Consider the following 27,125-nt stretch of genomic DNA (forward strand, 5'->3'; position numbering starts at 1 on the left):
AACCAGATAAACTGTTTAAGAAACTGCTCATTTAGAAAACCCCAAGGTTCAGGACCTCGGGGAGAGCATTATTAATGGAAGCTATAGATGGCCCCCTGTCATTTCTATTATTAGTCACAACTCCTTCACGTGTTACCAGCTATCTCTTTGGCCACGTTTATGACACCAAATGAGGCAGTACAAGAGCCCTGCAGCGGGTGGAGGAAGCCCGATACTAAACCTGCTTTTACCAGCTACTATAACATTGTCTTGAACAAGACACTTAACCTCAACTTTCTCAGCTATGAAAAGAGGGAGTTGTGATAAATGATGTCTTAGATTCCTTTCAACACAATTGTCTATGTTTACAAATGAAAGAAGAAAATATTAACAAATCTGCTGTCTGGTTATGATCACTGGATTAAATGCTGGTTCTCAATCAGGAGTTTTTCGTCTCTCAGGGATATCTGCAAATGCATGAGGGCTCTTTTTACTGGTTGTTAGTGGAGGGGGGTGATAGATGCAATGTAGCAACATGCCTCACCAAAAATGCCAGTAACGCTTACATTGGGAAATGCAGACCAAGACTGTTATGGAGTGAAGATTTGTGTCCCCCAAAATTCTTATGTTGAAATCCTAAGCTCTAATGTGATTGTTTTAAAGTGTTAGGCCTTTGGAGGTAATTAGGTCGTAATAGGGGAACCCTTGTGAATGCTTTCAGTGGCCGTTTAGAGAAACCCCATAGAGCATTATCATTCTCTTTTTGCCACTTGAGAATACAAGGAAAAGTCAGCAATCTGTAAGCCAGAAGAGGGTTCTCTCCAGAACCCAATGATGTTTGGACCCTGACCTCAAACTTCCAGTGACAGGAACTCTGAGAAATAAATTTCTGTTGTTTACAGGCCACCTACTTTATGGTACTTTGTTACTGCAGCCTGAGCAGACAAAAACAGAAATCTTCTGAGAAGATGCTTATGATGGTGAACAAAAAATCTCTCCGTTTATGTTCTTTTTCCATAATTTCTTTCTAATTTAATTTTATTATACTGATTTAACATGGATAGCTCCAGGAGCTGGCGCTTAGGCAATGCCCAAGGAAACCCCCGAGCTTGCTATCTAGATGCTAATCTGTGTCTTAATAGTCTCCTATGAACTTCTCAAGTTTCATTTTTCTTTGTGGCAGGAACAGCCCTAGATAATAGACAATAACTTTACCTCTGGGCACTGCCCGGCCACAAGCTCACAAATCGCTACATGAATGTGGATGTGTGACTTACCCTCCAGCTGCCCCTTGCTGCAACATGCTTGGAAACAGCACAGCATCTGAGAATAAAGAAACCTGGAGAGTATCTAGACTAACAATTCACATTCACACTGCCTCAGATAGGAAACTGAGTCACAGATAGGGCAAGGAGCTTATCCAAGATCACACGCCTGGGATCCAAATCCCTTGGCTCAGATCCAGCGCTCCTTCCCCATCCCAACTGTCTCTCACAGGTGGCGAGAGGAGAAAGTCCCCAGTAGTTGCCATTCAGGGTCTTGCTGAGCAGACTGGAGAACACTTGCCCACTGCCCAGGAATGAGGTATGATCATTAACCCCATGCACTCAACTCGGAGGGTAGAGCGCTAACACTCTGAACATTTGTTGATGAAATATTTCCTAAATTATTCCACCATCCTGGTTCACTAACTACAGCTTGTAGAAATAATTAATTTGTTGTTTGTTTGTTTGGTGACGGTTCTCAATCTTTTGATGAGTCATGAGAAGCACTGTCTTAACAAAGCAATTGCTTTATACAACTGCACATGTAATATAAGACATTGGGCTGATTAGGACTAACTCTGGAAAATACTTCCTTCAAGGGTGTTGTTTAAAATAAATCTTAGAAACCGGCCTAGTTTCTTTTTATTATTTTTATTTTTGGAGACAGGGTCGCAACTCTATCACCCAGGCTGGAGTGCAGTGGCATCATCATAGCTCATAGAAGCCTCGAACTCCTAGACCCAACCATCCTCCAGCCTCAGCCTCCTGAGTAGCTAAGACCAATTAACCTGCATGAACCCCATGTCAGGCTAATTTTGCTTTATTTTTTGCAGAGAGAGGGTCTCACTTTGTTGCCCAGGCTGGTCTGGAACTCCTGGCTTCAAGTGATCTTCCAGCCTCGGCCACCCAAAGAGCTGGATTGCAGGGGGAGCCACTGCACCCAACTTTATTTTCTGATTAATTCTTTATTCATACTAAAACAGACTTTTAAATAATATATTCTGCTTAATTGAGAATTCTAGTTAATTGAGTTCCCATAAACCTGTGTTTAGTGTAAAATTACAGTTGTTATTTTATCTGACTAATCCTTCTTCCCTACTTAAACTGATTTAACAGACTTTTTATTTTTACCTGTTCTGAAAAAAAATCCAAATTCTAAAGCTTATAATATGAGTATCTAACATTTAAGACACTCACAGACAAGTTTATCTCAACTTTTTCTGAACTTAATGATTACAAATCTGGTATTACTGGGAATTCGCATATGCAGACTATCCAAATGCATTGAGAGCACACAGGAACTGAAACCAGTGTGTTTTGTGTACCCGGCAAGGCGCTCTTGAGGGCATTCTACCAGACGAGAAAAGGGAAAACCCTCTTTCTGCTATCCCACGTGTCGTGGTCCTTGGATATACCCAAGGTCAAAGAAAGTGAAGTACCGGGTTGGGGATTAGCTCTGTGAAACCAGTCTCAAGGTCCACAGAGTAGCGAAGGCTGGGGATACATTCCTGTGCTGGAGCAGCAAAGGGCCCCAGACCAGGGTATGGAGAAGCTCGGGGGAACCTTGCCACTTTGAAAATCTGTGTCCCTGTCCTGAGCCCTTCCCTTTGGAAGTTACTGTGCCTGGGCTTAGAGACCCAGAGTTCATCAAAGAGAGGGAGGCATTTTCCATTCCTTTCCTCAAACTTTGCAAAAGCACCAGAAAATGCCAGTTCATGGTTTTACCAGCCTCTTGAAGGGAAAACCAGGGCTCAATGGATCTCCTTTGCATATAATATGGAGTAGGTTTACAGCGTCCTGGAGAGCCATGAGACACTAGGCAAAGCGGAGAGTAGAGGAAGGTGAACATTCTCATATTTTTTTTTTCAGAGGAGGAGGGTTCTGGCATCATTGTCTGATCTGCTTTCAGGAAAGCACACACTTCTACAAAGATGAGGAGCTTCCCATGTTGTAGCTGGTCATTTAAGAAGAAAATAAACACAATTCAATATAAACTGACTACCTCACACACACAGATCCAAACCAATTACTGTGGAAAGTGGTAGAATGAATGTCACATTCGCTTTGGCACATTCCGCTTTGCAGAGATTGTATCTGGAGTCCTTTGTCCCTCCTTCAAGAACCAAAATTCCCTCTGGTCACACCGCAGCTGTTAGTTAGGAAAAGCCAGCTGTGGCTCCTTGCATCACTGTCAAGCAGCCTAACATGTGCCTTCCCAACCATAGGAAAACGGCACTTTGGTGAGTCAGGAAGATGTCCCTGGAGTGTGTCTCCACTTCTTGGATTTCTTCACTCTCCTTAGGTGGTGTAGGAATAGGATGTTGAAAGGACCAGCAGAACTCCCAATACTTACATATAATAATGAATTCCCTTTATTGCATCCTTACTTTGTGCCTGACAATCCCCACCATAAACACTGTATATATTGTCCCATCCGAGTCTCACAAGTTTGTTTTCCCATAGCCAGGAAGACTCAGACAATTGCATCAGTGGAGATACTGGTTTAAAACTACCAAGTTTTGTCTGGGCACAGTGGCTCATGCCTATAATCCTAGCACTATGGAAGGCTGAAGTGGGTCGATTCCTTGAGCCTAGGAGTTCAAGACCAGCCTGGGCAACCCAGGGAGATCTAGTATCTACAAAAAATTTAAAAATTAGCCAGACATGGTGGCACACACCTGTGGTCCCAGTTATTCAGGGGTCTGAGGCAGGAGGATCGCTTGAGCCCAAGAGGTTGAGGCTGCAGAGAGTAGGGCTTGTGCCACTGCACTCCAGCCTGGATGACAGAGTGAGACCGTCTCAAAAACTAACAAACAAACAAACAAAAAAACACAACAACTACCTAGTTTTAAACCCTCAGCTTTTATGTGATTTCCAAATTCACATCTGACCTCCCCCTTAAGCCCCAGATCCATGTGTACAACTGCCCATAAAACGTTACAGTCACCTGAATTATCTAGATGCCTGGTTCTTTTCGGAACATTCTACCTCTTCTTTTACCCACACTATTCATAAAATTTAGAAATCTCAGCCATGCTCAACTTCAGCCACTCTTCTTGTATTTCATGGTCATTTAAGTTCTAGAAGTTAAGCTCCCTGATGGGCAGGTGCTTTGCCTGTTTTGTTCATCGTTGTGTCCACAGCACTTAGAATGATGCCTGACACATTAGTAGGGATTCACTAACTATTGAAGGCATAAATGAATGAATAAATTCTCTGAAACCCCTCTCTAAGGTTTGCCTTGGTTCAAACCTTCATCTCTCACTTGGAGCACTGCAATAGCCTCCTGCCCACTTTCCCTGCCTGCAATATTACCCCAACTCCAATCCAGCCTCCCTACTTCTCTTTTGAAAAAAACATTGAATAACATCACAATCCTGTTTACAAACTTCTGACTTCCCACAACCATCAGAGTATATTCAAATAAGACGTACTGAACCCTTCACATTTTGACATTAATCTTACTGCTCACTCACACCAGGATCTCAGTGCTCCAGAGGAACACTTCAATCCAGCCCTTCCTCTCATGCCTGGATGCAACCCTACCGTGCAACTCAGTACAGGCTAAGCTGTGCTTTCTAACAACGTACTCATCTTCATTTCATCGCCTGCAAATTAACTGCTCTGCCAAGTCCTAGTTACATTTCATATCCATTGTGAAGCCTTTTCCAAATAGTACCAAGTCCTTTGCCCTAATACACATATACACGCCCCCCAATACACATATACACACCCCAAGAGGAATGATCGCTCCCATCTCTATGATCCCATAGCACTCTATAGCTCTAATATCACATTAATGTATATTATATATTATTATAATTATTTTGTTATAGGAGTTTCTAATCCCCTGAGAAACCTGAGGGTCTGAAACAGAAACGTGGTTTTCCTTCCTCTCGATCACTAGTATCTAACCCAGAGTCTGACAGATATAGACAGGCTTTCAAAATGTTTGCTGAACTGGCCTCAATTTAATTTAGTTAACATCAATCAGAAAGTAAGGAATAAACAAACAGCCATGGACTTAGTGAGACTAATTCTCTGAGGTCTTCACCGCCAAGGCCAAACTAAAAACTAAAGTAATTACTTGGGTAGATAATTCATGAAAGAAGGAAAACCATTTGCATTTGAATGATCTAGTGAGGATTTTCTGCTTATTGATGTTTCTGGAATTTTTCAGATAATGGCTTCAATTCTTTGATTCTTTCATGGTATAGAGAGTAGGCCAGAAAGTTAATCTAACAATCACTCTCCCATCTGAGACCAGGCAACTTTCAACCAGTCCTGTTGAACAGCAAACATCCATAGAAGCCAAGGTTTTTGAATGCCATAATGTGGAGGTCGAAGGGCCTGCAATGTTCAGATTCAGGACTCTAAAGAGCTCCTAAGAATGCCACGAGGTGTTCAGCTGCTTTCCTGATATTTAAATCACTTCGCATCTGGCCACCATTCATTTATGCCCTTAGATTTCTCAAGGTTGGGGCGTGAAGGGGAGACGGGGAGATCGCGGGGGTGCGGGGCGATGCGGTCCACGGTTTCTGTGGCGCAGCACCCAGAAGACCCGGAGCCAAGACCGAACCAGGACTCGGCTCAGCGGGCTGGCAGCCCCAGGACAGAGGGTTCCGTGGCGCCGCTGTCTGTGCGTTTCTTCCCTAGCGCCTGTGCGAGGGCTGGAGGCGTTAGCGAAAGAGGGGAGGCAATGTCGGTGTCCAAAATATCCGGGGGACTCTCCTGTTAGCACAAGCGCGCACACGTGGGTTCACGCGGACACGCACACACACACTCACTCACGCACAAATAAATCCCCAGCACCTGCCTCGGAAAGCCCCCGCCCGAAGGCGCGGCTCTGCCAGCGGAGAGCCGTCGGATTTACCGCGGCATTACTTTTAATTAACTCCGCGGCGCGGCGCGGGGAGCGCAGGGTGGGCCCTAATCCCGGGCCCGCCTGACGTCACCTGGGAACGCGCGGCAGCGCGGGAGGCGCGAACCCGGGACGACCTCGCCGCGACCCGGCCGCGCCTCTGCCCGCGCGGGGCTTTGCTCCGCGGGAATTAAGGGGAGGAGAAATGTTAGTACACTTTTAATTGGAAACCGAGTTCTTCTTTCAGAGCGGCTTGTTTACTCAGGACTGGGCATTAGAACTCGGGGGAGGCTCTAATTGAAGTGACGGCTTTGGAGATTATGGGGAACATATGGCCCTAGCGCCGGGCTCTTTATCTGCATTTTCTCATAAAACTGCCGTCCGTGTGTGTTTCTAAGGGGCCTTTGAAGAGAGGCCCGAATGCGCGCGGGGGTGCGGGCGTCAGGCACTTGCGCTCCGCGGAGGGTCCCGCAGCCCGGCCCGAGCCGGCCCTGGAAGCTTCGCCCGGACGAGACTGGCACCGACGCCGCCTCCAGCCTGAGCGCTGAGAGGGAAGACGAGAGGCAGAAAGCAAAGAAATCGGACTGGTGGCCGCCTGGCAGGGGTGTAATTCAAACCGTGGTGAGCAGACGGCAGGAGGGAGTTGCCGAGGTAACGGGAGATTCCCACCCGCCGCCCTTTCGCCAAGGCCCGGGAGAGGGAAGCCTCCCTGTGCTGGGCTGGGGCCAAGCCCGCGCACAGAGGGCGCTGGGAACGCGGGTGTCTTGGGACAGAATTTCATTTCTTTTTCCCTATCATCAATCAGTCAAACAAGTTATCTATCGTACAGGCTTGCAGGCGCCAGCACCGATCACCACGCTGTGGGTTCTCTCCCCGCGACCCCTGCCAGATTCTCACCATATCTGGAGCTGCTGGGTCAAATACAGGGCACATCGTTAAATTAGCATTTCCAATAAACAGTAATTTTTGTATTGCATGGGACACACTTGTACAAAAATATTCATTATTCTTACACATGGATTTGTGTTAGCTTCTGTCTCGCACAACCCTAACTACACCTGCTCACTCCAGGGAAAATACTGCCTTCTCTTTTAACTCGAATCTCCAAGGCTCCGCACCAAAGCTCTGCAACTGAAAGCATGGCTGATTGAGGTGCCTCAACTCCATCCCTCTGAGCTTCACCTTCTCCTGGAGCAACGGCTCTCAACCCTGCTGCACCTTAACTCACTTAGGAAGCTTAAAAAAAAAAAAAAAAAAAAAAAAAAAATCCCAGGCTGCACCCCGACCATTAAATCCCGAAAGTCCATTCCACAGGAGTTCAAAGTATTTTTTAATACATAAGTAGAACAAGTCTTACAGGGTACTTTGAAGGGTAACCCTCATTCAAGAATGTAATATTATGTATCCATTTATTTAGTTATTAATGATTTCCTTCTACTAGAATGTAACCTGTGTAAGTGCAGAAATATCGCCCCAGCAGCTACAATAGGACTGCTACATACTCTGTACTCAAAAATATTTGCTCGCTAGTCAAACTTCATATACTTCTACGTGTTCCACACCCCAAGCCTAATAATCCTTGCCCCATGTAAATGCTCAGCAAATTCCTATGGATGGAACAGATGCTGAGTTGGTTCAGTCACTGCTTTCCCACCCTCACTGATTCCTACGATGAAATGCTTGGACACTCCATCTTGAACACCATCTGGGTTTCCTGATCCCACCTAACACACCCATGCACACACAATATGCAAATTCCTGATCAGAATCACAAAAACAAGCAAACAAACAAACAAAGCCCAACCATGCTTCCATGCAAACCTGGACTTGGACCACTAAGAATCCAGACGGTTCTAAAATTACCCAGTTTTCAATATAATTTTACAGGACCAAATACCAGAGTAACTAGTTTGCTACCAGTCCTTAGTGAACTGGACTTTGAGGGTTTTCCTTGGTCACAGAAACCAGGGCACTGGGAAACATTACAGATGATTCTTCCACCTGCTCAGTACTGTCTTTAGACACCTTCAGATCCATCTTGAAACCTCTTGGTTGGAAATCTAGTTGGTAGGCTTAGCTGGAACGTCAGTGCAAGAAAATCAGTGCCTTCCTGCACCTCCTCCCGATCCTTATTTCACAATAGAAAGTGAGTCCCTGGTCATTTAGCTCAGATAATGAAAGACTGAAGTCATGGGTTGACTGTGCATGTCCAGAGACTGCATTCCTAAAATGCACTCATCATACTGCACCATCATTGTACCCAAAGGGGACCCAATGTAAAGGTGGATAGACAGAGGCACATTGTCATCATTGCCACTGGAAAAACAAAATTGACTTCATTTCTCCTAAGAGTATAACTGTAAAGGGTGGTCGGACATTACAAGTCAGCTTGCAGAAGAAGCGCGTTGGAAGTTTTGATATGTCCCAATTTACTTCACTGCTGTGCTTTTATTCATTTGATTGATGGGGGCTGCACAGCTGATACCTCTCATCTGGACAAAAAGTCAACTGATTTTTCCTGTTACTATCAAATAACCCACAGGAGCAGAAGAACCAGAAGTTTGTCAAAAAATTATAAACATAAAACAAGACAAAAATCCAGTAACAGTACCTTACATGAACTTTTAAAGTAATTCCTCATTCACAGCCGGGCATGGCGACTCACACCTGTAATCCCAGCACTTTGGGAGGCTAGGGCAGGCGAATCACCTGAGGTCAAGAGTTCAAGACCAGCCTGACTAACATGGTAAAACCCTGTCTCTACTAAAAATACGAAAATTAGCTGGGTATGGTGGTGGACGCCTATAATCCCAGCTACTAGGGAGACTGAGGCAGGAGAATCACTTAACCCAGGAGGCAGAAGTTGCAGTGAGCCAAGATCATGCTATTGCACTCCAGCCTGGGAGACAGAGTGAGACTCTGTCTCAAAAAAAAAAAAAAATTACTTCTTCCTTCACATCGCACATTGTCTTTAGATCCTTCACAGCCTCCTATTGCCTTCGAAGAGGCACCATGAGAAGTACAGTGATAGTGATTAATGATTAAGGAGGAACTGGAAGTTAAAAATCAAGGTGAACTTGTGACTGATTTTGAAAGGGAGTGTAAACTCTGTTCAAACCGCCTTGTTTTCATTGCTTTAATTATATGTGAAAAGGTCCTTCAGTTGGGGTCTCTCAGGTACTAAGTCCTACTGAGTGCCTGGAACACTGCCATAGCCAGCCAGAAACTGCTGTCAGTGAAACGTGAGAAAAAAACACAAGGTTCGTTTTCATATACACGCACATTTTAAGCAACCAGGCAACACAGCATAGTGTTTAATGATGCAGGGTGCAGGCGCTAGACTAGAAGTGAATTCTGGTTCTTTCCATTGTTAGCTCTAGGACCATAAGCAAATTACTAACTTTTCCTTGTTCATCTTCCTTATCTGTAGAATGAGAATAATAGCATTGCCTTCCTCATCAACTTGGTGTGCAAAGTAAGTCATGTAAAATTAGTTAATTCATGTAAAATGTGTAATTTAAGGTAATGCTTTGTGCAGACTAAGAGTTCAATAATTTTTGACACCATTATCATCATCATCATGCAAAAATCACAATGAACAATTGCCCATTTGGCCACCTTTATTTTTTACAGAGGTGAAGCAGGAGAAATGAATGCACACAGATGGCACACTATCGCTGATTAAATATGCTCTGAAGCAACTGCACTCATATTAAATTATGGTTTTTATTATTCATTTTATTCAAAATTATTGTGTGAACACATTTTCAAAAATAAAGTATAGTCAATGGAAAAAGGACAGTGCATTGTCTGAACCTGTATATTGCCTGTAACTTTTTAAGCACCAAAGATAAACTTTACCCAACTCATAATTATAGCAAGAACTGAACCCCTCTGTGTCAGTATCAAGTGTCCTGACTTGGTAATTGGTAGAATTAAGTTCTTATTCTGGCTTATCCCTGACTCGAGTATCCTGTGTCTTTATTTCTCCATCTACTTTATGAAGGCAAAATAAATACACTAGAAGACAAAAGTTCACCACAGGAAAAAAAAACTGCTGAGCCTCAGACTAAGAGCAACAAACAATTCTGGTAGGGAATTTTATGGCAGTAATACTGTGTAAGAGACAAATCTGTTGATTTTGAAAACACCCTGGATGGCTCGGGCAGTTCTCAGTGCTTCTTGCCTATCATCCAGAGATGCCAGATTAATAAATCAGAAAATGTCCATGAAGATCTTTGTACTAATCATAATATAAATATGTGTACTCTTGCTGTCTCCTTAATAAGACTAACAACAATAAAAATAGACAACAGTTATTACATGTTTACTGTACTCAGGACACTGCACCAAGTCTTTGGGGCCAGAGATGGTATCATTTGTGCCTGTCGTCTTATTCACAGCACCTGGCACAGTAAGTATCATTAAGACATACTTATTGGCTGACATTTAAGGAATTTATACCAATTCCAAAACCTGGGGATAGGTTTGCGAGTAATGGTGCTTTGAAGCAGTATTTTTCAAACTTCTGGTTATGACCCATGAGTAGGTTATGAAATTACTATAGTGGGCTAAAAATAGAATTTAAAAATAAATGGAATAGAAAATACCAGCACATAAGGCAAGCAGCAAGTCAGTCTAAGTGTTGAAACTTATATACACACCTATAAATGTGTATACTAGTTCATGATAAAAAATGTGCTTTTTACTTAGCTGTAGTTAAGATTTTCTGAAAAGTGCTACCATAGAGTCTTTTGAAAACATGGCTCTAGAGGAAAATATAAAATATTATTTAAATATTTTTCTTCACAAATATGCTTAGCAGAGTACTTTTAAATACCTACTCAAGTTTTTTATTATTATTTTTAAAGCGACTCACCCTTCTGCTTCTTAAAGGAAAGAATGGCTAGATTGCTCTCCAAGCTATGTCCCTTTTCCCATCTGCCAGTTCCTTTATATCACAGAGCTGGTCCCTGTTCCCCTGACATTAGGGTGTTGGCTTTGAGGTGTTTTCCTCAATTGTGCTCCTCAGCATTCACTAATCCTCTGCCTTTCTTTTACTGCAACTAAAACATAGCATTTAACACAGAGTCTGACACAGTGTGGGTGTCTGTAAGAAATATTTGTTGAATTAAATGTTGGTCAGGTGGCCGCCTGGAAGGACATAAATAGATTATGGCGTGTAACAGAGTAATGCTAGCAGGCCTACTTAGCAACAGAGTAACTCTGGCTCAGCTGTACACTGCATTCATTAACTGTCAGGTTCAATGTCCTTTCTGGACTCAAAGACTCCAGTTGTAAGAGAAAAGTCTAATCCGCTCCAAAAGCAACTCATTCAAAGATGGGAGACATACCATCACCCTCAGACTAAGAGGCACAGAGAGCTCCACCCCCAGGAAAACTATATGCCCGGAAATGTAATGTTTAGGAATAAGGAGGCACTCGGGCATTTAAAAGAGCCCAAATAATGACCACTGTATTTATCAGTTTTCTGGTTTATAAAAGAAAGGTAGCTACGTTTGATAAATCCTTCCCATTCTTGCTTGAAATTCCTATTAAATCTCAGAAGCAACTTCAAGACTGTTTTTCCCCCAGTCTTCTGCATTGACTTTCCAGGATGCGACACTAGCTAGGATGCTCAGAAGCCAGGGAGTGCCTCTGAGACACACAGGGCCCATGGTATGAATCAGCCCATCTTTACTTGATGCACCCTAGCCACCCAAAATGACAGACCCTGTCTGTACTACCTTGAGATGCCCCAGGCATGCTGTCCATAAGTGCCTAAAACAAAGAGCAAAGACAGAAGAGGAGACACCTGAGAAATGATGGATCTTTGGTGAAAAAAGCTTATGACCCACGAGCCATCCATAAGTACACCAGCTCCCACACTAGGAGACAATAATGGCAACTGCCATTTACTGGGCATTGATCCAGTTTCAAGCTTTTGGTTTTCATTACCTCCTTTTGTTCTAGAGCAACCCACAAAGGTTGTATTGTAACTCCCTATTTACTGATTAGGAAATCGAGTTCTGGAGAGGAAAAGTGGCTAACCCAAAGTCACACTGCTTATGGGTGTAGGGAAAAAATCAAAGACCTGTCTAGCTTTAGATCCCATGCACTACAATATGGAGAATGAGACTTCTTCCTAACTCCCGCTGACCTTTTCTATCTTTCATTGTAAAATTCAGGACCATGAACTGACAAGGATAATCCCAGGGAAGAGTCAGGCATTTTCCAGAATTTGTGAGGTAACTGCTGCTTCTCTAGTCTTGTTTATTGAAGAACAAGAAGATTTCCAAGACAAGGTGGATGAAATACTTTTGTAATGAATTGAAAAAAAAAAAAACAGTTCCAAGGTTGTAGAAGGAAATTAAGACAAATCTCTAAATACCAGCAGTCTTGGAGAGCAAGACTCAGAAGAGGGGAAAGAGACGCATTACACAATGAGAGCAGCAAGCGAAACATTTGGATCTTCCAAAGCAGAAACATCCTGTGTCCCACAGAAAACTGGGAGGAAGAAGGATTCACAGACTCCAGCAGATGTGAGGAATCTTCTCTCTGGCTTCAGTGAGAAGAAAAGTTATACTGGAAGACGATGCTTCTTTGCCAAGGACTTCAGAGGCCAATATGAACAGGACAAAGTGAATTTATTCACACAATAAACAAACATTTACTGAGTGTCTATTGCATGCCAGGCACCATGCTAGGGCCAGATGAATGCAGAACACAAGGAGAGAAGCAGCATAAGCCTCACAGGGCAGCACGGACTGCCCAGTAAACACAGGCCATGCAACTGCTGCATTAATCCAAAGCATAAAACATTCTTTGCAGAAAGGGGCCCTCATGACAGAGACTTCACAACCAGGCTTCTCCTGGGAAAATCCCTCTACAAAAGCAGAGCACCCAAAAGAGCCCTGCCTTAGCCAAGGAATAAATCCTGGGCATAATCTAAAATGCAAACTGGTCTTCAGGAAGAAGAAATTGTAAATGGTAAATAAACAAGCAAAAAAAAAAAAAGCATTTTGATCCCATGGTAAAAGGCGCTAAAAGGAAATAAAGATATTGTTCCAGATAGGAGCAAAAATGAAATTCTGACTCAACATTCTTTCGTGATTCCAAAATGAAGTAAAAAGGAAGGCAATTTAACATAAAACTAACTGCAGCATGATATACTAGATTCGATCCTGGAGTGGATACAGACATTAATGAAAAAATTTCATGAAATAGAATAATGTCTATAGTTAAGAGTGTTATAGCAATGTTAATTTCTTAGTTTTGATAAGTGTGCCATGGTTATGTAAAATGCTAGCATTACAGGAAGCTGAATGAAGGGTGTATGGGAACTTCTGTCCTGTTTTGCAACTCTTTTGCAAATCTAAAATATCACTTCAGAATTTAAAAAACGTTTTATTTTAAAAAGTTTTTTAAAAACTGCTTCACAAGACACTCTCAGGTGACTTCTGATTTTAAAAGAAAATATAAAGAGGGGTAGATAAGAAATGCCACATGGACCAGCCAGAAGCCAGGCTTACCCACAGTCATGGCCCAAGCCCCTGCCTCCACCCCCAGGTCGAAAAAGCTAATGAAATCATGGGTTACATCAACAGAACATAACATCTACTACAGGCAGTAATAACACTGTGCTGGTTCAAACCACATATGGAAAACTGTATCGCCTGCTTGGTCGTACCTTTGAAAAGATTGTAGTATGTTTATAGATAGAAAACAAAGTCTCTAATGAGGGCTAGTTGGAAGAATGAGGAAGAACTAGAACGGAAAGGACGAGACTTAGAAAACAGCTTAGCTCTCAGGGAGCATTTCGGTCTTGAACTTGAAGGGCTGCCCCATGTAGAGGAAACACTTTGTGAATTTCCTGAAAGTACAGCCAAGACCATGGTTTGCGTTTACAGACGGAGACCGATGTTGGAATTCAATGTAACAGTTCTGACCATTTACCCTCAGAACTGAAGTCAAGGGATTCTGTGATATTGTGAAATATATTTTTGGTCTTCATCCAGTTTCTTAGCCAAAAGCTACTAAAATCCTTGAACACTCCATAGTGAGAAGAGTATCTTTTGTAGGCTGATGAGATGTCGGTGGCTGGGAGCCCCTAGGTAGTTTCAAGATGGGGTCTGGTCACTGGAAAGTCCAAGGCATGATTAGAGGGTTGGGGCTGAAAGTCCCTAACCCCTAATCCTTCACCTCTGGGGAGGAGACAGGGGCTGAAGTTTAAGCTGACTACCAGTGGATAATGATGTAATCAATCATTGCCTATGTAATAAAGCCTCCACAAAAACTCAGAAGAACAAGGTCAGGAAACTTCTGGATAGCTGAACATGTGGCGGTTCCTGGAGGGTGGTGCATCTGGGGAGAGCATGGAAGTTCTGTTCCCCTTCCCCCATACCTTGCCCTATGAATTTCTTCACCTGTCTGTTCATCTGTATCCTTTAAAATATCCTTTGTGGTAAACAAGTAAATGTAAGTAAAGTGTAAGCTCGTCTAGAAAATTAAGTGAAACTTAACTTTATTTCTAACTTACTGGATTAGAAATATAGAAACTTAGCTATATTTCTAACTCACTGGGTATGAATTAGGGATCCTATGATTTACACCCAGTGATTTAGAAATATAGATGACCCTAGGATCCCCAATTTATACCCAGTGAGTTAGAAATACAGCTGACAACCTACTGCTTGTGACTGATTGGCCTCTTAAGTGGGGTGGGGGCTGGCAGTCCCGTGGGATCAAGTCCTTAACCTGTGGGATCTGATGTTACCTCTAGGTAGACGGTGTCAGAATTAAATTGAATTAGAGGACACCCAGCTTGTGTCCTCTGGAGAATTGCTTGGTATGCAGGGAAACTCCTACACAGCTGGTGTCAGAAGTGTTATGTGGAGTGGAGAGTAGAGAGGAGGAAAAGCCGTTTGATATTTATTTCCCCCCTTTGTCTCTTTAGCTCCCCATGGTAGGAAATAAGGAGAGATGGGATGAGCATCTGATTGGAGCCTGGACTGGATAAACTCCCAAGTGCCCACCAATTTCAGGAGCCTGTGATTCTCTGGAGAAGAAGACGAGCACTTCTAGAGACCTCTCTAGAAGTTTGTGAATGTTGTAGGGTCTTTCCGGGAGACCTTGGGCATCCAGGTTGCCCAGTGTCAAAGAAAGTCATCTGACTCTGGCTACAAATTCCATTCACCTGCTTGGGAGTCTGTTTCAAGGCCACTGGCAAAGCAGGGACCAGGACAAAAAGGCTGGGCCACAACAGAAAGAGCACACAGCAGTTGCAGGTATCCCGAATTTGGTGTCCCATGTAGATGTGAACGTGTCACACACTTTTGTGTAAGATCAGTCAACGTCACAGAACCATAGGTCCTTTTTAAAACAATAACTTCAACTTCTATTTTAGATGCAGGGCATACATGGGCAGGTCTTTTACACAGGTATATTGCATGTTGCTGAGGTTTGGAGTACAAGTGATCTGATCACCCAAGTAATGACCACAGTACCCAAGAGTTAGTTTTTCAACCCCTGCCCCCTTCTCTCCTTCCTCCCTCTAGAATCCTAGACGTAAGCCACTCAAGAGGTCATTGATGCAGTCTTCCACCAACTGTAATTAAAATGTTAAGGGGCAAGCAGTTGATTTCCCATAAAGGCAATCCAGTCTGACCCCTTGTCAGACACAGTTCTACCCTATGTTGAACCAAAATCTGTCATTTCCTCCCCAGTGCATGGGTCTGTAACCTTGGGTATGACTCTCATATGTTCCTTGGCCTTATTTCTATTCAATATACTGAGTCTCTTTAATTATTTATGATTTAACAAACTGATCACTCTCCTCAAGATTCTCTCTAGTTAGTCAATGACCTCCTAAAATGCATCATTTAAATTAGCCCACATATTCTAAATGTGCTCTGACCAGTGCAAAAAGAAAAATACCAGAACTATAATTACACATTAGGGACACTGTAGTTCTATTAACACAGCGTATGTCTTTTTGGCTCCTATTGGCTTTATCATCAACTACAGCCCCACGTAGAATTCCCTCAAAACAGTCACCATTTCATGCAATTACAACTGAATTTTGGAAGACGATGGTTAGATTGTGCTGTTCTGCTAGCTTGCCAAAATCTTTTTGAACATTGAGATTATCAGCTGCCACACCAGCCTTCCCTGCCAGGTGCCAGGTTTGTGTCATCTGCAAACCAAGTAAACCTGCTTTCTGTGTCTTCATCCAAGTCATTGATAAAACTGTTTAAGATACTAGATCAGTCAATCGTTCACTCAACAAATACTTACCAAACATCTACAATATACATGTAAGGTGCTCAAGACAGAAACCAGAGGAGAAACTTTACTTGTACTGAGGCAGATGCTACAGTTGTTTGCTTTCTGTTAACAATGATGTAGACTTCATTCCATGAAGATTTAACTCATTAGGTACGTATTGATCACTTACTCTTCCCTTGGCATCATGCTAAGCTTTGCTAAGGGAACAAAGGAACTAAAAGCTACAACCCTGCTCTCTAGAAGTTTGTCCTCTCGCTAAAGAGGAAGGCTTTGACACACACAGAAGTGTATGATATGAGACAGGCAGCATTCATATAATTGACAAAATGAGTAGTCCAGATGAAATATTTGATTCTGGTTGGGACTTTAATGTCACTTCATTTAAAACCACAAAAATAATTATAGATTTTTAGAGCTGAAAGGGATAACAGAGGTCTTCTAGAACGATCCTTCCCTCTCACCTCATCAACATTACTCTCAATCAATGGGGAGTGCTGTCTCTTGAGTAGTTTTACTCTTCGTTAGATCTAATAATTATAATGACATTCTAGCATTTCCTGCATTAAATCAAAACTTATGTCCCTGTACCTTCTATCTGTAGTGTAAACACTCAATAATTTTGTTGAATAATTAAATGAACAAATTCTAATTCTGTTCTCTGAAACTGGAAAAAAAAATAGGTCTGATCTAACCATTTGAAGGCAACAACTATGTCTCTTCATTCGGTCTTGACTTCTCTATCCTAAACACACAATTTCTTCATTTGATATGGTTTGGAGACCTCCCCATCCCCACATCATTCTTGTCATTCATATTTTGACTCTGTGCCTCGCATGATACAAGCACTCAGGATACGTCTACTGAATGAATACATGAATGAATAAACTAGAAAACTCCAATATGTCAATATCAGCCTCAAAGAGAAATTCCCATCACTGAACATATTGCTGAAAATGTGATCAGAAAAGTGAACCCTAACCCTAGCACTGAGCATTATAATTCTATTAATCTGTAAATGTTGCTTAGATCCAGCTTTTTCTATTGCCTTTTTTTTCTTGTGCAGGGGCAGGGGTGTGGAGCCAACCCACCAATGCCTCTTATTGATTTTGTAGTGAAGTAAAATCTGTAAACATTTCACACAGTGCCAGCTGGATAACTTAGTGATAAAGCCCCCAAATGAATGTTTATCAAGAAAGGCTAGACCACAGCATTTATTTCCATGTGACAAAGAATGGTATGTCCCTCTAGGTATACACATCTTTTGATAGTCATGCTGGTATTCTGACCACCATAACAGCTAAGCCCTTGGTAAATTCAAAATTCTACAGTATTCTGAAGAGGAAGCCTAAGAGGGCTGGCACAGCAGAAGTCTGGAGGAAAATGACAGGGTAAGTTGACCTTTTTATACCAAATGGTATACCCTTTAGACTGGGCCCAACTACCCCTGAAAGATACTCAATATGTCAGTGCCAGTGTTCCTGACAAGGAGAAAATTTCCCTCAAATCGAAATAGATCCAGGAAAGCGTCAGGCCAGTAAAACCAGTAGGAGTTGGGGCTTTCCTGATGCCAGCTTTGTCAAGGCTGCAAGCAAGGTCAGGCAAGAACCAACGCGGACGTAACGGGGGCAGAACATGGCTGCTACAAAGACGCGAACACTGGCTGGCGGATGCTACGCACCAGCATTTATTGAACACCAGGCTTTTTATACGCACTCTCTCTCATTCTCCAACAATAAACATATTAGTAGGCATGATCATCACCATTTTATAGCTGTGGAGACTGAGGCTTAGAAAGCTTCCCAAATTTGCCCGAAGTCACAGAAATATAGTGATACGACCTGGCTAAGGCGCCCCACCTGTCTGTCTCCAAAGCTTTTGCAGTTAAGCACCACAACACGGTGCTTTTCTCCCATGTGTTTATTCACTCTTAACAAAGAGTTTGTCAAGCATTCTCAGTGTCGCAGGCCTGTGCTGGGCCTGGCATATAGTGGTAAATAAGACACACACTGTCCTTCACAGAGTCTAGCATTCTGAAAAGAATAAGAAACAACTGAACATGTAACTACAATGAAGTAGGATAAATATCCCAGGAGGAGAAGTTAAGGGTAAACTCACCCAGCATGAGGGATTAAGAGATCTTCCCGATGAAGTTGCCTTTAGAGGGAAGCTTAAAGGATAAGCTAGCAGGACAAAAGAGAGAGGGAAAGAGGCAGAGAAGGAATAGACTTTTAAGATTTGAGAGTGGGTGAGACACACTGACAGGTGCCAGGGCCTTGTGAGACTGGAGGGAAGGGTGGGAGTGATCAGAAACTCCCGAAGAGTGAGGTCACAGGGGGCTTGGAAATGGACTGGAGTTGGCAATGGCAAGAAAGGTAAAGTCACATAGATGTTACCTAACTGGATCTCACAGATTCCTATGGGTAAGATGAACGCTGAGCAGTGGGGACCGGCACTCCAGAAAGGCATTCCATGTTTAATGTAGTCAGTGTTAATTTAATGTTGTTTCTCTGGCCTTGTGAAACCTGCTCTGTAAATATCTCTGAACCTCTCCTGTCTCCTTTCTTTCGCCCACCCTCAAGGCAATAAGAGGGAGGGTTGAGTAGGCGATGAGGAGAAAGAACAATCTAGTTCCTTTCTTTATGTGACTTGCCAAGCCTTAGATCGATTCCACCTTTCCCACTTGGCAAATGAGGAAGCAAAAGCTTAGGGCAGTTCGGAGATTGTGGGAGACTCAATTATCGGTTTCAATCCATCATTCTCTTTAATAGCATATGTATCTATACCTGGGCAGGTTTTGTGGTGCATGGAGTGTATTTCTCCTCTTCTTGACTTTGGATTTGATATTGCCATTTGTTTTGGCCAATGGAATATTAGCAGACGTGATACGTGCAGAAGCTTGAAATGTGCTCTGTGGTTGGGTATGCCTTGTTGCACTTTTACCACTGTCAGAGGATCATGCCCTGCAGCTGCTGCTCCTCAAACCTAGATCCTGGAATGAATGGCACAGAGCATACCTAAACCTTGTCTACAGCCTGGAACTAAGCTCAGCTGAGATCAGCAGACTCCAGCTAACTGGAAGCCTGAAGCAAAGTCCACTTCAGTTAACCCAGACACTTGTGTATGTGTGAAGTGTTTATGGTTGCATGCCATGGAATTTGAGGGTAATTTGTTATGCACAATCGTCATCGTAATCACTGACTGATAAGAGATTATGCTAAGCTTACAAAGAAAGTTCCTGGAATACACAGAACTGCCTTACCATGGAGCTAGGCTGCCCTGGAGCCTGGCCCTCTAGGGAAGAAAGAATGCAGACAGCCATTCCCCTCCACCCTACCCACCCCACGGCAGTCCTGCCCACCACCTGGCACTCACCTGAGTCTGAGGCTGCTGGGCTCACCAGGCTGAGCAGCTCCCGCTCCTTCTCATAGTCCCCTTTGCAGAGCAGCTGCCCCTCCTTCAGAACAAACTCGTCACCCTTCTGAAGCTGTCGCTCGCAGACACAGCAGCAGAAGCAGCTCAGGTGGTATACGCTCTTCTGGGCCCGCATAACAAATTCATTGGGTGCGATGGCCTCAAAGCAGCCCCCACATTTGACAGCAAACAGCCTGGCAGCAGGGAGAAAGGAAGGACATGCACCATGAGTAAAATCTGGCTTGGTCCTGGGTCTCCCCTGAATTCAACAGCAAAAGGAACTTCAAGAAGTCGAATTCGAATGTTAGAATGGAATGTGCTTTAAATCCAGGTTATCTATTCCCTAAGGAGATCGAAGCATTCAGTTGAGTCACTCAAAGGCCTAAGAAGGGTGTCTGACTGGATAAAGAAAATCTGGTATATATACACCATGGAATATTATGCAGCCATAAAAAGAAACAAGATCATGTCCTTTTCAGGGACATGGATGGAGCTGGAAGCCATTATCCTCAGCAAACTGATGCAGGAACAGAAAACCAAACACTGCATGTTCTTACTTATAAGTGGGAGCTGAACAATGAGAACACAGGGACACAGGAACGGGAACAACACACTGTGGGTCCTGACGGCGGGTGGGGTGTGGGGAGGGAGAGCATTAGGGAAAATAACTAATGCATAGCAGGCTTAATACCTGGGTGATGGGCTGATAGTACAGCAAATCATCATGGCACACATTTACCTATGCAATAAACCTGCACATCCTGCACATGTACCCCACAACGTAAAAAATTAAAAATCCAAAAAAGAAGAGTATCTGAGTTAGTGCCCAGAAAGTATTTGCTGTGGTTCATGACACAATGCTTTCAAAGGCTGGTCTACAGACTGCCCCCAGGCAGGCTGTTCAGAATCCCTGGGGGAGCGTATTATTTAAATTATTTAAATCAACAATAACAGTAACAGAAATGTCCAGGCCCACTCTTATCAGTGTGTAAAAGGATATGCCCCAGAATGTGAATGCTTAACAAGCTCTTGAGGTGTGTAAGATCTTAGATGTGTCATCTAGTTTCTGAGAAACTGCATCCCAACTTCCCAGCCTGATATTCAATAGATTCAGCCTATCTCCCAAAACTTAACTCGTCTTTCATTTATTTTCAACAAAACAGTTAGAGTATCTATTATATACACCAAGTCAAAAGTAGTAAGTGCTAGTGGTGTGAAGATGAATAAAGGAAAATCCCTCTCAGAATTGAGTTCAGACCAATGGAACAGACAGACATACCCAACTAGTTAAAGTAGAGGGCTGTGGGAGTAGAGGGAGAAACAACTAACCTGCAGGGAGTGAGTGGGGGTGCGTTTATTACGTATTTAATAAATCTCAATCAAACAAAAGACAGGAAGGAAGGCAGGCTAGCAGGCACAAAGGGGTGGGAGGAGGGCATTCCAAGGGGAGGAAACGGCCTGTGTGAAGGCCTGGAGTCATGAAGAGGCATGGATGCTCAGGTCGTGAGGTGCACTCCACTAAGTTGGAGGCAGGTACCTCCAGAGAGGTGGCAGTTGAGGTTAAGTCATGACTGAATCACACACTAAGGGGCTGGACAGGCAAGTAATTGGCATTATCATTACCTGCCAGCTCTGACCACCAGGATCCTGGGAGCCATGCCCCATACCTTCCTTTCTCCCAGCTGTGGGTTCTGGCCCCTTCTGACGGGGTTTCACCATGTTGGCCAAGCTGGTCTTGAACTTCTGACCTCAACTCACCTCAGCCTCCCAAAGTGCTAGGATTATAGGCATGAGCCACTGTGCCAGGATTGAATGGTTTTTTTTTTTTTAACATGATAACATCCAAGTTCTGAATTTTTTTTTTTTTTAAACAGAGTCTTGCTTTGTCACCCAAGCTGGAGTGCAGTGGCGTGATCTCGGCTCACTCCAATGTCTGCCTCTTGGGTTCTAGAGATTCTCCTGCCTCAGCCTCCAGAGGCAGGAGAAGCTAGGATCCCAGAGTAGCTGGAATTGCAGGAGCACACCACCATGCCTGGCTAATTTTTGTATTTTTAATAGAGACAGAGTTTCACCATGTTGGCAAGCTGGTCTTGAACTCCTGACCTCAAGTGATCTGCCCACCTCGGACTCCCAAAGTGCTAGGATTACAGGCATGAGCCATTGTGCCAGGCTTGAGTGGTTTTTTAACATGGTAATATCCAAGTTCTGAAAAGGAACTCTTGGCTGTTTGAAAAGTGGAACGGAAACAGAGGTAGTCAGATGAATGAGCAGCTGAGAAATGATCAGGGTCAGGACTCATGCAGCAGAGGTAAGGCAGAAAGAAGGGGCAGAACCCACAGCTGGGAGACAGGAAAGCATGGGGCATGGCTCCCAGGGGCCTGGTGGTCAGAGCTGGCAGGTACTGATAAAGCCAAGACTCCAGTATACCACATTGCTCATTTCCTACCTCTGGGCCTATGCCATCTCCCCATCCTAGAAAGCCTTCCTTTCCTGTTTAATTTATCTGAACCCAAACCACCCTTCAGGACACAGCAGCTCCCACCTTCTCCTTCATCTTACCCTGATCTGCGTCCCCCAGCCTGAAGTGACTGCCCCTCCTTTGAATGATGATACCAGGAACTACCTCTGTGGGTCACTCCACGGTCATCTGGAGATGTCTCAAAACTACAATACAAAAAGTAGTAGGCATTGGAGGCCTGGGTTCTGCTGCCAGCTCCACAGATAATCATGCAAAATCTTGGGCAGGTTGTTTAGCCTGTGCCTTCATACCTCCTTTTTTCTGTCTGCTGTTAAGATGTTAGGCCAATCTCTTCCAGCTACAAAAATCCTACCATCCTTGCTTGCAATTGCTGGCTCAAAATATTATCTTACTCTTGCCTTATTATTTTACTTTTCCCATGTTTATAACTTATCTTGTCAACAGCTCCTATTTCAAGAACAAGGCCTGTGGAATATTTATATACTCTCACACATGGTGGGTACTCAATAAAAGTTGGTTTTATTTGACTCATGGATCTAATTTGTTCACCCTCTTTCTGAAATAACATAATATATATAAACAGCCTAGCATAGGAGCTGACACATAATAGATACCCAATAAAGATGTCTCTTCTCTTCCTTGTCACTCCAGAGAAATAACAGTTCAGGGTAACCTATGAAAAAACTAAAATTTAAAGCAGATCCTTCTGTTTCTTTTGTCCTTTTAAAAATTGCTTGATGATAACATAATTGTGTGTGTCAAAACTTTGGCATAAGCACAGACACAATATATCCTAAGATTATCTCTAGGATTCATTCACTATAGCATTCATTATGCTATTCCCAAAGTAAAGAGGTTTTTTTTTTTCTTTTCTAAAGCAGTAGCAAAATAGAGCGGAAAACACTTTAAAAACACTCTATTTGTCCCCACGTGCCAGAGGAGTCAGTAGATATGGAAGGGTCAGATGGCATACAGGAGAGAATGCCAAGGGGGCATGAATGGCCAGAGAAAGCAGATAAAACTCCACATCTCTCTCCTCTTCATAAAGCTAGATATGAGCTGACTCAGTCTATCCAGGGAACTGAGACCACCTCGCTCTGCTAATGAGCCCCACCTTGGCAGAAGGTAGGAAAATACGAACAACTGAAGAGCATTTTCCTATAGACAGGCCAATACCACGAGAGCCTACAGGCTGCCGATCCATTCACTCAAAATCTCATTCATGCACTCATTCAATCACTTACTCCTTTCATTCATTCTTTCATTTATTCAGGAGCATCCACTACGCACCCTGCAATATACCACACTCCGTGTCTTTATAGGGAGGGGAAGAAAAGGAACTTTCATCCCAACGGCATTCATGCACATAAACAAATATATACTGAGTGTCTGTTATGTGGTAGGCATTGCTGTAGGCACAAAAGGATGCAAGACACACAAATCTTTGACCTCATGCAGCTCACATGCTTGTGGGAGAGATAGTAAATAAATATATAAATGAATAGATAAATTGTATCTACCATTAGGGATTTACCTTTAGGAAACAGAATGTAAGAACAATACAAAGCAATGTCCCAGGAATATAAAATAGAATGGCATAAAGCTATAGTATATATAATATTTAATCACCTTCCAACTCTAAAATCGTGCTGGTTTACACGTCTAAGTCAATACACGTGTGCTGTGCTTTCTCTTGGAAGCTTCCTAGAAGAAGAGAAGAGTTTTGAGGGTGGAATGGCTCATTTATCACTAACAGGTATGGCAGAACCTGAAAAGCAGAACTCCAGGTTCCAGCTGCCCTTCCCCTGCCCTCTCCCTTCCTCCAGGTGCCCAGTGTGGTTCTTCTCTCTATGTCTAAACCTCTGACACACCAGTCACTTGACTATTTGCCTTGACTCCCTCCCCCTATGCTGGACGCTGTCATTGGGCAGAAAATCCACCCAGTTCATCCCTGGGCCCCAAGTCCCCGGTTGCTGTTTGCCAACCTGAGCAAACTAATCAATGCTTTTCCAGGAGCCCGTCAAAGGCCCTTTGTCCCCAAGCCCTCCTTCTCCTCCCCTTCCCCTGGAATGAACTGTTAAACAGACTCAAGGCAAATGCTCCCAGGGAGTCAACAAGCACTTGAGAAACTGCAACAGCAGGTGGTAGCATCTGTGCTTGTCTAACTTCCACCCTGCTAATCTCCTCCTCTTTTTCTTGCCTTCTTAATTTCATCCCCCACTCCAAAAATGTCCCCCAAGTTGGAGAAGGGAGGGTTGGAGTGAGCTCAACAAAGAAAGCCCACCATGTTGACTCAGGAGAGGCTAGAGGAAGTGGCGGGAGTTGTCTGGGCTCAAATCCTGAAATGGTCATGGTCACTGGGGATTACAGACCAGGAAGAGCGGGGCAGTCCTGCCTTTGTTTCTTTTCTCTCTCCCTCTCTGGGTCCAAACCAGATCAACTTCGCCTTACTACCTTGACTCCTGTTACCTTCACTAACCCCAGAGCAACTCAAGGAGAAAAGGTGCATGTGGTCCACCACCTGTGTGCCAGATGTGTACACAGCTGTACGGGCACCGCTGTGGACCCAGCTGCCGACTGTACACCTCCCACAAGTTGTTTTCTCTAAGGCTCAGACAAGCAGAGAAAAGGATCTGTTCAAAAGTCCAGGTCATAATTAAAACACAGCCTGTCTCTTCCTAATGCTCTGGATGGCATCCTCCATGGTTACTTCCCCCTCTGAATGCTAATGAGACCTCAACTCTGGGTTCAGAGCCTGGCAGCCTGGCTGTACCCTGGCAAGTTGGACAAGGCTTCCAGAGACGTCCAGCTTATCACGCATACATAACACCACCCAGCTTTCCTTGATGTTATAAATTCTCCTATCCCTGAAAGCTCTTCAAATGATTCCTTATCTCCTCTTTGCATTTAATTCCCTCACCTGTAAAATGGGAATCATAGTATCTACCTCCGGGAAAAGCACCCAGTGCAGTACTCGTTGCAGAGACTAAGCACTCAGTACTGTTCTTCCTCTGTTGATCACTCTCTGTAGGGAAGGCTCTGGGGATGCCGTGATAAATAAGGCTGCCCCTCTCCTTAGGTAAGGAGTTCACATTCTCTGGCAGGCAGCAGGCTCTGAACAAATGACCTCAGTAGGATGTGTCTGGGATACGCAAAGAGAAATAGCTGGGAAGAGCACGAAGGAGAGACCCATGCACGTGGCTTAGGCTAAGGTCACAGAATCTTTTGCTTTACCTTTTCTCTTCTTTTCCTCTCTCTCCCTGCACCTCTTCTCACTCTCCTTTTTCCACTTACTCTGCCAAGCAGGAAAGTAGAGCTTGGCTGAAATGCTATTCACTGCCTTGCTTACATCTCTTGTTGTACAGCTGCAAGCTATAAGATGCATAACTTTCAGTTTTGGTGAAAGCGCGTGCGTTCTCAGGCTCTGCCACCTCCAGACAGCATGACTGGGAGCACACCACCTCATCATGTGCTTTGATGTAAAAGGTAATAATGCTGCGTGCATTTCTGGACTAGTGAGGATTAAATGTATGTGGAGTACTTTGTGACCTATAAGGTGTAGCACAATTTTTTGTGCCTTTATCTTTTGACTCCTGTGGATTTTTCTTTTTTGTCCCAAACATGGTTCTTGGTACTTAAGAATTTTGTAAATGCTGACTGGGTGCAGTGGCTCATGCCTGTAATCCCAGCACTTTGGGAGGCTGAGGCAGGCAGATCACCTGAGGTCAAAAGTTCGAGACCAGCCTGACCAACATGGAGAAACCCCAACTCTACTAAAAATACAAAATTAGCCAGGTGTGGTGGCATGTGCCTGTAATTCCAGCTACTCGGGAGGCTGAGGCAGGAGAATCACTTGAATCCAGGAGCGGAGGTTGCAGTGAGCTGAGATAGTGCCATTGCATTCCAGCCTGGACAACAAGAGCAAAACTTCATCTCAAAAAAAAAAAAAAAAGAATTTTGTGAGTTCCATTCTAGAGAACACTTCCTTTGTAACATGAGCTCTTCCACCGCCTCCTCCCTGCTTTGACATGTCACAACCGCACCCCAGAGAGTAGTGCTGAGCCAGGAGATGGACCATGGAGACACACTGCTGGTGGTACAGGCAGAGCATGCTCCTTACACCAAGCCATGGGCCTCTCGCCTTCTTTCCACCATGGGCCAAGATCATCGGACTGAAGCAGTATTTCTTGCAACAAAACTCAGCCAACCCGCCCTAGGTGAGGTACTGGGGAAAGAACACCAGACTTAGAATGAGAAACCTGGGCTCCGTATTTCTGCCTTTTTCAAGGGGCTCAGAAAAGCCACCATGTTTCCCTGAGCCTCGGTTATCTGATCTTCCATTTCCTAATGGAAAAGTACTGTCCTAGATCAGTGTTGTCAAGAACTTAAAGGCTGAGGAGGAAGGATGTCTCTGTTTCCGAGGTCTCCACACACTTACAACTAGAGAAACCCACTCTGTTCACACCTAAATTCAGGTCTACAGATAGTGTTTTAACATGACACTGCCTTGCTATGGTAATTCCTGAACAAACTCTTTTCCAGAACCATTTCATTCAAAATATATATAAATATAAAACAGCTAAAGCCAAAAGACGTGATCTCTATTCTAGGAATAGAAGAGTAGCATTGGAAGAAAACATTTTGCTCCTAAGGCAGGTTGGAAACCCACCAGGCTGGATAATTTCTTACTCCCATTTTTCTATTTCAAGCTTTTATTACAGGGGTTGAGAAGCCTCCTCTGTAACCAAGGAGACAAGAATGTTTCGAAAGCAGATATGAAGGCTTGATGCCTGAGAAAGTACTAGGGAACAAGCCTGTGGCATTCAACAAAGAAGAACTTTGG

At 43.7% G+C, this 27,125-nt stretch overlaps 1 protein-coding gene across 1 annotated transcript in view; it reads right to left on the reverse strand.

Moving 5' to 3' along the window:
* Positions 1–27,125, reverse strand: part of LMX1A (LIM homeobox transcription factor 1 alpha) — a 153,106-nt gene that overhangs the window by 27,161 nt on the left and 98,820 nt on the right. The window contains exon 4 of the mRNA XM_021676183.2: positions 19,765–19,997. Coding sequence (XP_021531858.1) covers positions 19,765–19,997 — 233 coding nt within the window. The remainder of the gene's footprint in view (positions 1–19,764; positions 19,998–27,125) is intronic.

Source organism: Aotus nancymaae, unplaced genomic scaffold (assembly GCF_030222135.1).
Source record: "Aotus nancymaae isolate 86718 unplaced genomic scaffold, 86718_ANA_hifiasm-v0.15.2.pri h1tg000108l, whole genome shotgun sequence".
Taxonomy (NCBI): domain Eukaryota; kingdom Metazoa; phylum Chordata; class Mammalia; order Primates; family Aotidae; genus Aotus; species Aotus nancymaae.